The 13,859-nt window shown below is 37.4% G+C and overlaps 3 protein-coding genes across 4 annotated transcripts; 2 read left to right on the plus strand and 1 right to left on the minus strand.

Moving 5' to 3' along the window:
* Window positions 1-306: 306 nt before the first annotated feature.
* On the plus strand, window positions 307-4,074 carry LOC124895964 (187-kDa microtubule-associated protein AIR9-like). Its single transcript, XM_047406698.1, has 5 exons — window positions 307-462; window positions 1,431-1,489; window positions 2,170-2,202; window positions 2,295-2,426; window positions 3,657-4,074. The coding sequence occupies exons 1-5, from the start codon at window positions 345-347 to the stop codon at window positions 3,831-3,833; spliced, it is 519 nt and encodes a 172-aa protein (XP_047262654.1). The 5' UTR covers window positions 307-344; the 3' UTR covers window positions 3,834-4,074.
* Window positions 4,075-5,209: 1,135 nt separating this feature from the next.
* LOC107858021 (cationic amino acid transporter 1-like) lies at window positions 5,210-7,573 on the plus strand. The gene is made up of 2 exons (XM_016702764.2): window positions 5,210-6,407; window positions 6,524-7,573. The coding sequence occupies exons 1-2, from the start codon at window positions 5,528-5,530 to the stop codon at window positions 7,258-7,260; spliced, it is 1,617 nt and encodes a 538-aa protein (XP_016558250.2). The 5' UTR covers window positions 5,210-5,527; the 3' UTR covers window positions 7,261-7,573.
* Window positions 7,574-8,566: 993 nt separating this feature from the next.
* LOC107859073 (cationic amino acid transporter 1) lies at window positions 8,567-13,657 on the minus strand. 2 transcript variants are annotated; one of them, XM_016703961.2, is made up of 4 exons: window positions 13,446-13,657; window positions 12,433-12,872; window positions 9,552-10,202; window positions 8,567-9,446 (listed from the first exon to the last, which is right to left on the minus strand). In XM_016703961.2, exons 2-4 carry the CDS (start codon window positions 12,857-12,859, stop codon window positions 8,701-8,703), a joined length of 1,824 nt encoding a protein of 607 aa, XP_016559447.1. In that variant the 5' UTR covers window positions 12,860-12,872; window positions 13,446-13,657; the 3' UTR covers window positions 8,567-8,700. The 2 variants fall into 2 exon arrangements, with proteins under 2 accessions (XP_016559447.1, XP_016559448.1); XM_016703962.2 differs by having other exon boundaries at window positions 12,433-12,881; window positions 13,446-13,654.
* Window positions 13,658-13,859: the final 202 nt, after the last annotated feature.

Raw genomic sequence — 13,859 nt, forward strand, 5'->3', positions numbered from 1 at the left:
GTATACACTAAATTTAGTACTTTGCTGTGTCGTTTAGGATGTCCACGGCATCTGTTTTACTTGTGTCAGAGTTTACTGGGAAAATAAGCATCAGAAGAGGGAAACAAGCAAATGGCTCATATCTATTAGACAAGATTCACACTATCAATTTATTAGACTATTAGCTTGCCTCCTTTCAAGCGATTAAACCTTTGGTGTAGGAAACAGTTGTTCCAAAACCATATAATGGAGGAACCAGTTTTGAACATCTTTATTTTTGGTCCTTTACATTTGGAGATCTCATCTATGCATAACACTGTGCGAAGTTGAAAGAAGATGGTTTTGTTGCAGGGGAGACAGGAAGAATGTATGAAGCTAATGTTGATGATGTGGGCTATAGGCTGGTTGTGATATATACACCAGTCAGAGAAGATGGAGTTGAGGGGCGTCCTGTTTCTGCTTCTACAGATCCGATTGCAATTGGTAAACCATTGTGAAAAATCTACTTACAGTAATTTTATAATGAATTATTTATCTTGATTGTTAATTTTATATAGAATTCTTTTATTGGTTGACTTCAGTTTCTTTGCCTTTTGCAAGTGTAGTTATCATTCCTGTATGTTTCCATCTGTCTCTGTTTCTTGAATATAATTTTAATTAGTGGAAGTTGTTGATAATGGGTGACAGCTGTAGATACTTGACTTTTTCAATCCCATAAGTAACATTTTTCTTGCTAAGCCTGCGCAAGCTTGTTAATCAAATACTCGTTTCTCATTGAAGTACATGAGATCTGGCAGATTCTCTTTTTTCTGTCGGCGCATTCAGTTTAGTATATTGAACATGTTCTTTAGGTGTAAGAAACATTATTGTAATAACAGGTAGGATTACATGGTAAAAAAGCTACTTTGACTCTATAAGGATCCACTTAGTTCTCCAAGAAAAAAAATTTATCTAAATGTCTATTTGGTGTTGTTGCTCTGATCCTTCTAGATAAGTGAATCATCAGACCCTTTGGTGTATTAGCGTGTAAATCACTATATTGACATTTCCTTTCACCTTTTGCTCCATATAAGCCATCTTGATATAAGCAGTCCATCATTCATTCTGGTAATTTAAGTTTCTAAATTGGCGGTATTCCAGTATAACCTTGATCATTCTCATGAAGTTTGAACCCAGAGTCTGTGCGGACATTGGCAAAATTAAAACCTATAGAAAAATTGTAGGGAAGAGAGAGATTTCAGTGGAAAATACACTCATTTGTTTTCTCTTTTTTTCATTATTTTATGATTTTGGGCTTCCTCGACATGCGCATGTAAGGCAGATCGCTAACAGTTGCTTATTATCCGTGTAAAGTTTGACACAGATATTTTTCCTTCGCATTAGTGTCTTTGTTTCTAATTATCCAACTGTTCAGGTTTGGCTTTATTTTCCTTTTCTTTTCCTCATTGCAGAGCCTGATGTTCTTAAAGAAGTAAAGCAGAAGCTTGAGACTGGATCTGTGAAGTTTGAGGTGAAATATCTCTGGAAATCATTTCCCAGACCTTGTTGTGTGTGATGACTCTTTTTTAATTTTTGATAACCGTGGTATCCGGGCTAGCTTTCGCGCACCTCGACTAAATCCACGGGATGCGTGCCACCTCTCGCCAGCAACAAATATCCTCTGTCCACCAAGGCTAGGACAGATGGGAAGGTATTGCCTAGTGTTGGACAAGGCTAGGACAGATGGGAAGTATCGCCTAGTGTTTTTGTTTCAGCTAAGATTTGAATGTGAGACCTATGGTTCTCAACCCATTTCATTGACCACGAGGCCACACCCTTGGGTGCGTGTTTGATGACTCCTTTTCACCTTTTGAATTTCCCTACAACACCTTGTTATAACAAAAATCCATACGAACTGTTTGAAAGTTTGGGATTTGATTTAATTAAAGTTGTTTGTGGTCCCTTAGCTATCACACTATAGTTACAGTCTTAAATAGGTATTAATCATTCTATAAAATAGGTATCAATCATTTTGTATATGCACCAGACTATCTTAGTTCTGTGTTTAACAAAATTACCGTATATATATGTGATGTGTATTTATCATGCTGTTTACATCTTCTACAGCCCTAGCGTGTCATTGTTTCCCTGTGTGGCGTTTGCTGTTATTTTCAGTATGTTAACATAAATTACTTGGTATTATTAATGCAGGCCTTGTGTGACAAGGATCAATCTACAAAAAAAGTTAGTTTCTTTTAATTCATTATTCTATTCTAGTTTCCAATCATGTCATAAGAAAGATGAGGGATAAATATTTTATGATTTCAACTTTGCAGGTTCTGGCAATGGGAAATCTTCAAAGAAGAGTTCTGGAAGTCAATAAAAAGAGGGTAAAGGTGGTGAAGCCTGGTTCTAAGATTTCTGTTCCCACAACCAAGGTTCAGGGAACATATGCCCCTCCATTCCATGTAAGTAAATCCATCTCTGAGACCCGATTTCTGTTCTAAATATAGATTTGCACATGTAAATCCTCAACCCTTTATCTCTACCACTTGTCATGATAGTAGACTCGACCTTGGACCACATATGTTACCTAGCCCGACTGTGTCCTTTATAGATGCTAGATTCAGACACCTCAAAATATGGCTTGATCATAAGCATGCTACGATTTTGTGAAGAAGGCAATGAAGCTAGAAGAGAAGATTTTGAGTGTGGGGAAACAATTTTGTGTTGATATATGTTCCCATACAACATTGGAGTGGCAAACACTACAAACTAACTAGATCATACTAGGATACTCTCTGGGACGCTATACCGTCTCTGTTGCTCACCAAGACTTGTGGTACCTGTTTATGGTGGCCTAAATCCATTCTAAAGTGCCAAAATCAGCCGGCGTCGGTGGGCAGTGGAATTTTACAGGTTTGGGCAGATCTAGAATGTTCAAGGTGCCTCTGTCTTTTCCTGGGCGTTTCCTTTGACAGTAAGCTTTTGAAAGCCTAGTGGATTGAGAACAAATGCGGTTGTAAAAGCTTTTTTCTCTGTAGAAGAATTGCTCTATCAGATGCTATCCATAGTATTTGATGAGAATCTTATTTATGTAACAGATGTTGCATGTTTCTCCTATAAAATTCAGAGTACCAATGGGTATAGCTTGGATTTATCTAACTGGACACTAACTTTACTGTTGAAGAATTCTTAGTTTTTCCTTAAAACAAGAACACAGATGCTTGCCCACATCCTGCATTCGGAAGACCTTAGATATAACCTGTTCTCAATAGAAAGAAAACGTTCTATAAAAGATTAAGAGTTAAAAGGTTCAGATAGAACTCAAGGATATGACCTAGTGTTCAGTGGGTGCAAATCTTAGTGAGTAAGCTTCAAATTGCAGCGGAAACGAAAAATACTAGGTTATTTCTTTCCTTCTGCCGAACCCTTGAAGGGGGAAGCAAGTTATCTAGTACTTGTGCTGGTGACTGGTAGTAGGTAACAGGTACTTGGCGGAATAATTCAGGATGCGCAAAACCTTGGTCTTAAGACTCAGTACCAAAAAAAGGAAGTGAAGGTCCATAGGCTAGCTCATTACATTACAGGTGAAGTTTGTTTGTAATCTAGAATGTGCACGAGCAGGATGTTCTACGAAATGTACTGCATAATGGTAGGTGCTTACGATTTAACTCTACGTCCATGCCATTGTACAGGTGGAGCTATTCCGAAATGATCAACACCGGCTGAGGATTGTGGTGGACAGTGAGAGTGAAGTGGATTTGCTGGTACAGACTCGGCACCTGCGTGATATTGTCGTCCTTGTCATACGAGGTCTTGCACAGAGGTTTAACAGTACATCACTCAATTCCCTTCTCAAGATTGAGACCTAGCATCATATCATATGATCTTTTTTTTTTTTGTACATTAGTTGTTCATTAGCTCCATTAGTTTGGTGTTGGTATTGATTATCAATATTTTGCTTCCAGTTTTCAGTTTTTGGTGAGGAATTTGAGTTTCTTCTGATCTGCCTTTTGTTTCTTTATCCTTGTTCTTGTGTAGTTAGTTTGGTATTGTCTCGTAAATACAACATACCCTTGTGCATGAAAATACAAAGAAAAATTGATTTGTGTATGTATGATATTGTCACAAAAATTTATTTATATTACGCATTTAACTTCAGCAGTACAAGCAAGATGGGTGTTGCGTGCAATGTATGATAAGGGACCAACTCGCAGAAAATGAACTAGCATTTACGGTATTCTTATCGCGCTGAATACAACTGTTCAATCATTAAGTCATATTATTGTGAAGAGTAACATTTAACCATGATTTAGCGATAAAAGTTTATTTATGCAATATAAATTTCTTGCACTAACCACAGTCATGCTATTTTCACTACATTTTCTGTTGCCCTCGTCATTTTTTTTTTTCTTTTTTGGAAATAGAAAACAGGTTAGTTAGTTCATACTAGAAGTATTAGAGGGGGAAAAAAACACCACAAGTATTACACATTTAATTGAGGGTTCAACTTCTAAAATTTGTAGATTTAGTCTTGTATTATACTATAAAGAAATATAAGTTAAATTCCAGTAAGATTTTCGAATGTTGAAGCAAGGGCATCAAATTTTGTTTAATAGCCATATTTTGTAAGATTTTGCACTCCATGCGAGTTAAATTCAGGCATAAAAGTGCATTCTTGATTAGTTCTCCTATTTGATTGGGCCAGAAGATTTAAAGATAATAACGAAACCCTTGAATTTGAATTTTGATCTCATTTAGCTATTATGAGCAAAAGTACACAAAAAATTGGTTTAATGATTTTATGTACGAAGAAGAAGGAATGTATTTGTTAACTTATTCAAACCAAAAAGATGGAAAGAATATGAATGTGAAAAAGATAGATATTACTATTCTTTTCTCATGACGTTTTAAAAATAATCGAAGCCACCATTTAAACATAATTTTGTCTACGACGTTATGATAAATATTGTAATATTTTATTTGTATACATAATATATTTCTTATAATATTACACATAATTTAAGTATAACTTTTATAAAAGAATAATTTTACAAAGAGTAAATACTTAGAATATATGTTGTTGCTATTATAAGTAGAATGCTAACTAATGGAAGAAATTCAGGCCGATAAAATGTAGTTATAATGAACTGTTATTCTATAGAGGTTCAACTGTGCTATAAGTCTAACGGGGCGCTAATTTTTTTACGTTCGGTTTGTTAAGGAACGAATTTGACAATGTCTCACTAAAGAATATTATGCGTAACAAAAGTTAAACTCAACCAATCATTAATAATTTATTTTTTTCAAAACATATTTGTGGTTTCGGTATTGTTTTTTAAAGTGGTAAGGTCGGTAAGTACATTCTACCCTCTTCATACTCCCACTCGCGGAATGATGATAAGTGCTCCTTGACAAGATTTTTCCACAGGCTGAAGGTAGGGGTAAGATTTGTACTCCACTTGTGTGATTACACTAGGTATGTTGTAAAATATTAAATGGTCAGATAACAAATCCTGCAAAGCAAACTAATTTTGATCAAAACATTAATTTTATTCAGGAAAAAATGACTAATAGCAATTATGGAAGTGTTGATAAGAGGGGCTGTGGATACAGCAAAGATGATTTTTTGCCAGAAGAATCGTTCACCAACTGGGGAAGTTATGTTCAGGCATTACGTGATACAAAAACAAGGCTTAAAGACCGTGTATTGTCTCGTTCCTCGGACCAATTAGAGCTCCATGGAATACGCGATCGCAGCCAGCATCAGATGAAGAAGTCACTGAACTGGTTTGATTTGGTTTGGTTTGGTATTGGTGCAGTAATGGGTGCTGGAATTTTTGTCCCGACTGGTGAAGCTACCAAAAACTTAGCAGGACCTGCTGTTTTATTGTCCTATGTTATATCAGGCACCGCTGCTTTGCTTTCAGTGTTGTGCTATAGTGAATTCTCAGTTGAAATCCCTGTTGCTGGTGGATCGTTTGCATATCTGAGAGTGGAACTCGGCGATTTTGTAGCCTTCATCGCTGCAGGGAACATTCTGTTTGAGTACGTTGTGAGTGGTGCTGGTGTGGCACGATCTTGGACTTCCTATTTCGCGACTCTGTGCAATCACAAGCCTGATGATTTCCGAATCAATGTGTCAAGTCTTGCTGAGGGTTACAACCACTTAGATCCCATAGCAGTTGTTATCTTACTGGTCATTTGTGCTGGTGCATCCTTGAGCACGAAAGGGTCTTCGCAATTCAACTCCATTATGACCATAATACATCTTGTTGTCATGGTTTTTATACTTGTTGTTGGCCTAACTCAGGCGAATTTGGCTAACTATTCAAACTTTGCACCTTATGGCGCTCGTGGTGTCCTGAAAGCAGCAGCTATGCTCTTCTTTGCTTATGTTGGATTTGATGGCATCGCAACTCTTGGGGAAGAGGTCAAGAATCCAGGTAGGCACTGGCGGAACTACTGAAAGTTATGCAGTGTGCGTAGGTTGAATATTACTTTCAATATATATAGTAAATCTCAAACACCCTTCACGAAATTCCTTGCTTTGCTGCTGTAGGTAGGGATATTCCTATAGGACTAATTGGTTCTATGGTGGTGACTATCACAATATATTGCCTCCTAGCCGGGACAATATGCCTTATGCAACCTTTTAATCAAGTGGATGTTAATGCCCCTTTTACCATTGCCTTCCAAGCTGCAGGGATGAATTGGGCAAAGTACATAGTTGCAATTGGGGCATTGAAAGAGATGACAACAGTTCTGCTGGCCAGTATTATTAGTCAAGCTGGGTACTTCACTCACATTGCAAGAACTCATATGGCCCCTCCATTTCTTGCAGCAGTCAATGAAAAGACAGGTACTCCTGTCACTGCTACAGTTGTTATGGTCGTTGCGAATTGCACGATGGCCTTCTTCACAAGTCTTGACATATTGGCGAACCTCGTTTCAATTGCCACGCTGTTCGTCTTCTCACTGGTTCCCCTAGCACTTCTGGTGAGACGTTACTACGTGTCAGGGGAAACACCGGACAGGGATAGGGACAAACTCATCCTGTTCTTGGTTTTAATCACATTGTCCTCTATTGGATCAGGTGTTTTCTGGGAAATCAGTGAGAACACTTGGATCGGGTGCATAATTAACGCTGGAGTTTGGTTTTTAGCCACATTGGGGCTAAATTTAACACTGAAGGAAGCGCGAAAGCCTAAGGTCTGGGGATTACCATTGATGCCATGGCTTCCATCGGCTAGTATAGCTATTAATGTGTTCATCATGTGCTCGATTGATGGTGCATGATTGATGGTGCATCATTCGTGAGATTTTCAGTTTGGACTGCGGTTTTGCTTGTGTACTACTTGCTTATAGGATTGCATGCTACCTACGATGCAGCCAAGGATGTTGAGAACAAAGGTACAAATACTACTGATATTGATGTCATTGCAGCTAGGACAAATGCATTTTAGTAGCTTATAACTAGGCAGGCAGATAGGAGTAGAGACAGTAGTAGTTGATTTTGCAAGTATATGTGACTCTTTGCCTAAAATGTCAATTAACTAAGTTTCCTAACCTTTTAGTTTATTGTTAACTTTATCAGGCTAGGACGAGGATTATTGATAATCGGCTCTCTTTGGTTTAAGACTATTAAGATATGAAATCCAAGATACTTTCCAAAGTTCTCCAACTTCTTTGATTTCGAACTTAGTGATGGTACTTCTCAAATGAATTTAGTGTTACTAGAGCACACATACAATTTTTGATGGATTTAATTCATACAAATTAACCGTAAAAATCTTTGCACTATTAGGTTACTTGCTATAATTTCAAGCTACCAATAAATGCTCCATGTGTAGAGTTTACCTATAATTGCATGTAAGGGTGTGGCCAAGTGATTGGAGAATCTTGAGATTTCAAGTTCAAATCTCAACAAAGACACAGAAAATCCAGTGATCTTTTCCCATGCACCTAAGTTTTGATGGATAGAGTTACCCGTTATGTACTAGTGGGACACAAACAACAACGTACCCGGTATATTCCTACAAAGTGGGGTCTGGTGAGGGTAGAGTCTCATAGGTGAGGTAGTGGGGCCGTTTCCGATAGACCCCCGGCTCAAGCTAGTAGGACACCACAGGTTAAAAATCATTGTAACCTGCTGAAAGCTGTTTCAGCAGGTTACAAGTTTGAGTTTAAATATCACATTTTCTCTCTTAATTCCTTACATGTTACTACAGTGAGTTATGACTTCCTGAACAATAATTGAAATATACTTTTACAAATTCAGACTCACCTCTGTACTTGTGCATTATTGACCTTATCATAGTCTTCATTAAGCCAACAACTACTCGTTATAAATAAGTCGTTTATTGGAAGAGCCGAAGAAGTAATTAAGACTGCGGATAACTTAAACGAATCTGAATAAAAACAGCAACCCCTCCCCCCCTTTACCTGATTTTTGTTCTTTTCACTGGTAGACAGGCACAGGAAAGAATATAAATTGGAATCGAGTTATCGCACTATCTAAATAACCTTCCCAGAGGCCTATGCTGGAAGGAGGACACATAACCATCGTAAGTAAGGTAAGTCTGCCAAATGGTTGATGCTAGCATAACACAGCAACTTTCACTTCTTTACTTCAAAACAGTCTGTACAACGGACTAACATCATATGCATATATCAACACATAAAATCTAGTGAGCACTAGCTAGGAACATACGTTGTACAGTAACATTTAGACGCAATTCAATTACCAGAAGCAATAGGAGCATCTTTGCTATCTAACCCATTAGAAGCAGCATTTCCTTCTTCAATGTTATTCTTCCACCCTTTGCTCTTCTCGAACTCCTTTGCTGTGTCATAAGAAGCATGTAGCCCAAAAAAGAAGTAATACGCCAAAAGAAAGGCTGTCCAGATAGCAAATCTTATGAATGAATCTTTATCGATTGATCCTAGTAGGAAAATGTTGATTGCTATTGAGGCTGATGGCAACCAAGGCACAAGAGGCACACCCCAAAGCTTCGGACTACGCGCCCGAGGAATGAAAATACAAATTCCCGCAGTTGCTAAAAACCAAACAGGCAGAGTAACGCAGTAGGCAATCCATCCTTTCTCGCTAAGTCCCCAATAAGCAGCCGTGCCAATTGAGGACCCGAGGATGAGCAGTATACACATAATTAGCTTGTTGCGGTTTGCGTTCGTGGTCACACCGCTCACATAGTAACGACGAATGAGGAGAGAGAGGGCCACAAGCGAGAAGATGAAAAGGGTCGAGATTGACAAGAGATTGGAGAGAATTTCGAGCTTTGTGAAGAAGGCAATGACTGCGGTAGCCCCCATCATGACAGTCGTGGCATTGACGGGCGTCCCTGTTTTTTCATCAACATAGGAAAACCATGGAGGCATCATGTGAGTACGCGCAATGTGAGTGAGATAACGGGCCTGACCAACCGCGCCTACTAGCAACACAGATGTCATTCCTTTCAACGCACCTGCAGCCAGTGACAAAGTCAAAAAGTTCGCTAAAAGATTTAATATATCTACATATAAAGTAATATTCAATCTATATAAACAGTAAAATGTGGCTCCGCCCCTACCTGCAGCCACAACATACTGCGCCCAATCCCATCCAACGGCTTTGAACGCCACGGAAAATGGAGCATTAGCATCAATATTCTGATAAGGTTGCATAAGACAGAGGGTTATTGCCAATAAGCAGTATATGGTGGTGGTAATCACCATAGAACCAACTAATCCAATGGGGATATCTCGACCCGGATCTTTAGTTTCCTCAGCCAAAGTGGAAACGGCATCAAAACCAACATAAGCAAAGAACAACACAGCAGAAGCTTTGAAAACACCACGAGCACCAAATGGCGCAAAGGGGGTGTAATTCTTGGTATCCGACTTGATTAGGCCACAGACGATGATGAAAAGGATCACGACAATGTGAATGATCGAGGCTATGTAGTTGAGACGAGAAGAGCCTTTTGTGCTGCTAACTGCAATGATGCATATGATGAAGCAGACCCCCACTGCGATTGGGTCGAGTTGGTTGTAGCCATCGGCTAAACCATGAGCCGTGAGGAGGAATTTGTCAGAACGGAAGTTCAGTAGAGTTGCAAAGTATGAGGTCCATGAACGAGCCACTGCAGCACCACCAATCACATACTCAAGAAGGATGTTTCCAGCAGCAATGAAGGCCACAAATTCACCAAGCTCCACCCTCAAGTAGGCAAATGAACCACCTAAAAAAGATTCATTTAGAACTTGGTGCATATTGCTTAACAAGAAATCCATGAACATTGTTGAAACTATAGTTAAGTAAATAAAAGTGTGATGTATCCAACGGTTTAAGTTTTTCAAGTGAAGAAGTTTACACATACACTTAAACGAACACTAAATGCAGATAGTGATAATAATTTCTCACTTATCGAGCATATTATATACGATGAGTTAATCTGATCAAGCCTCCTTCATCAGTTATACGAAGCTAAATTTTTAAGTATCAGTTGGTCTTTTAATGAAAAAAGACCCCTATATGTTTACTAATCATTTAATGAACAGAGTAGATGAGATTGTACAATACTAATAAGTCAATTTCGAACATGCAGCTCTATCTTTCTCCCTTAAATATCATGTGTCTTATATATGTTTGAATTTATAATATGCACCTAATTCACACATCACAATTACGTGATATGTTTTACCACTAGACCAAAGCCGTGGACGAAAAAAATAGTGACTGTTTTTTCATACCCTTTATGTGGCGCATCACCCAAAAACCAAATTATCCCATGTTACCTCCCCACCCCACCCCTCTAGGAAGGAAAAATCAAAGAAAATAGTACTCCCTCCGTTCCAAATTATGTGTCGCCATTTTCTTTTTGGTCCGTTCCAAAAAGAATGTCGCCTTTCCTTATTTGGTAAGTTTTTAAACACACAATTACAATTTTACCCTTAGTGGTCTCACTTGATTTTAAATACTATTACTCTTCTTTTTTATTTGTCTTTTCGATTAAAAGTGGTTCCACTTGATTTTAAATACTATTATTTCTTTTTTTAAGAAGGTAATTTTGTAACTTTAATAAAGTCAACACTTATTTTTTAAATATCATGTCTGGTCAAATGGCGATACATAATTTAGGACGGAGAGAGTATATTTTTAAAAGTCAAATAATGCAATCGGAAATAAGGGATTGAAAGCCAGCGTCAATATTTGACATTAATTAAAGCATAAGTTGACCCCAAAAATGAAATGAAATGTGAAAAGGGAGGTAGTTATGTTAGCCTTGATTTCCAACCTGGAATATTGATTCCAACCCAGGGCCCAACACTATGCCATAAGCCTAGTGGGGACTGGGAGTGGCAGATTTTTTTATTTTGCTGGCGCTGACGTTAGAAAAAAGACAACTACAACTTTTGGGTTCACTATCAGCCTATACACAACTCACACCACATTAACATCTATCTTTGTTACTGATATTAGGGGACGTTCATTAGAAAAAGTAATATATGTACAACTCTCGTGTATTATTAATATTTCGTTTGATATACTTTCTCAATATACATACCCCAAATAAGTTAATTCCTTGGATACAATTCTATACGTATTAGCAACATGGTGGCCTGCCGTGGGCAACTGAGTGTGGGGTTATTTAAGAGATGTAGGCTTTTAATTAATTAATTACTCCTACTGTTTAGGATCTAGTGTTTCAACTCGACTATAATAAACTACACGCATTTTTAAATCTGAAATGCAAATTATTGGGCAAATGCATGTGTACGCTAGCTGTTGATTGTATACTTATTTTCAATTATAGAACGACAAAGGAGTCGTAATGTAAACTGTTACATATATAATATGTATAGTAAAAAGAAACAAATGCAACACAAACAAAAAAAGCCACGACTTTGCTTGGTATTCAAATAATTATCACTATCTTTTAAGTCCTGTTAGTCCAACGGAGTACTTTACCAGGTACCTAATATTATAAAAATTCAACCTTTCTTCATATCATAATAATATACAAAAACTTAAAAAGTCAAGACTCCTTGTTTAATTCCCTGCATAAAAAATTAGCTCAATTTTGATAATAAATTTACCTCTGTCTAACGTAACTTAACACCGAAAAGTAATTTTAGGTGAATAACACACATAATAGAATTCATACTATCAAGTCATTTTAATTTTCTATAGCAAGTAATTTAACTAATTATATGTATAGAAAAAAGAAAGAGCTCAAAATAGCAGCTTGTGGTGGGATAAAAGAGTATCCCTCTACCAACATGGATTGTTGTTGCTCCATCCTTAATCAAGTATCGAATTCGAGCCTTTAGTTGGGAGCGCTACCCCATAATGGGGCCGCCCTGCAACGCGCTATTCAGATTAGTCGAGGCTTCAATACGGGCACCCTCCACCCTTAGCACTGACATCCCAAACTACTCCATAGGTATTGGAAAGTGTGTGAGAAATACCTGCAACTGGAATCTCAACAGCAAATTCAGTGTAGCAGAAGACGGAGAGCAAGGCAGATAGACCAGAAACAGCATAAGAGAGAACAACAGCAGGTCCAGCTTCTTCTTTGGCTTCAAGTCCAGTCAGTACGAAGATTCCAGCTCCAATCACCGCACCCATACCAAACCATATAAGGTCCCACCATGTCAATGTCCTCTTCATTTCATGATGACTCCGTGCCTTTGCCTCTAGCTCCGCTTCATCATTTGATCGCGTTAGCGCCCTTTCTATTAACCTTTTTGGCGTTTCACTCAGCGCCTTCGCGTAATTCCCCCAGCTCTTGAATGATTCCTCTGGTAGAAAATCATCTTTTGTGCACGCACAATTTCTTCTCCTCATTCCTCCTCCTCCTGATTCTGTTACTTCAATTTCAGTTGCCTTCCCCATATTGTTTCAGTTTCTGCATACTCTCAATACATTAAAAAAAAAAACTAATTAGTACTACTACATAAATACCTGATTACATTACAAGCCACCCTGGATTTCTCGATAAATTATTTATACACATTAACTAGATTTTTAAACAGAATTTTGTCCAACTCGTAGGCAGAACTGCAGCTCTGCTCTCTCGAGGGAATTGAAACTTTACAATGTATAGCAGCATGATTTAACTTACGTTTATTTTCTGAGAAAAAATGAAAGGGAACGGAAAGAAAAATTGTGTTCGATGCGCTGATTTTCAGAATTCAGGGATCATTTTTTTTTTGTTCATTTCATTGATAAAAGATGTTTTTGAGAATCTTTTAATATCTCGAATTCGATTCTCCATCTAGTAATCCCCTGTTTCATTACAAAAAAAATGAATAAAAGATTTTTTTTCACAAGAAATATTGTTATGTTTAGAATTGATGGAAAAACAAAGTTGACTCCTCGTGGTAATAATGTTAACATATTCATAACTCATGAACGAAAGAAAACACATGAAAAGATCAAATCTAAGATCCCAAAAGTACGAAAGTAAAACGAAAATTACCTAATTCGTTGCACTGAATAATTGGAGAAAAATGAAATAATAGCCTGAAAGAATTCCCCCTGTTTTTCTTAGCAATGAAATTTTGAGATTTAAAGTTGTAGAGAAGACAACTGGTAATATGCAATGTACGTAGACACATATAAAAGGGTGTGTGTGTGAACAAGATCTTCTTGATTCTTCATTCATGGAAAGATACTAAACAGCACACTAATAGTGTTTGAAATTTTTATTAATTGGACTATATTTTGTACATTAGGTGAAAATCATTTACACCGCTACTAATTTTGTTTTAAAATTCAATTTTTTATTTTTTTACTAAATTATAGTACTCCCGCTATCCATCTTTAGTTGTCCAGGTTACTAAAGTCTAACAATAATGACTAAAAATATTTGATCTATTTTACACTTATTATT

This window comes from Capsicum annuum, chromosome 2 (genome assembly GCF_002878395.1).
Source record: "Capsicum annuum cultivar UCD-10X-F1 chromosome 2, UCD10Xv1.1, whole genome shotgun sequence".
Taxonomy (NCBI): domain Eukaryota; kingdom Viridiplantae; phylum Streptophyta; class Magnoliopsida; order Solanales; family Solanaceae; genus Capsicum; species Capsicum annuum.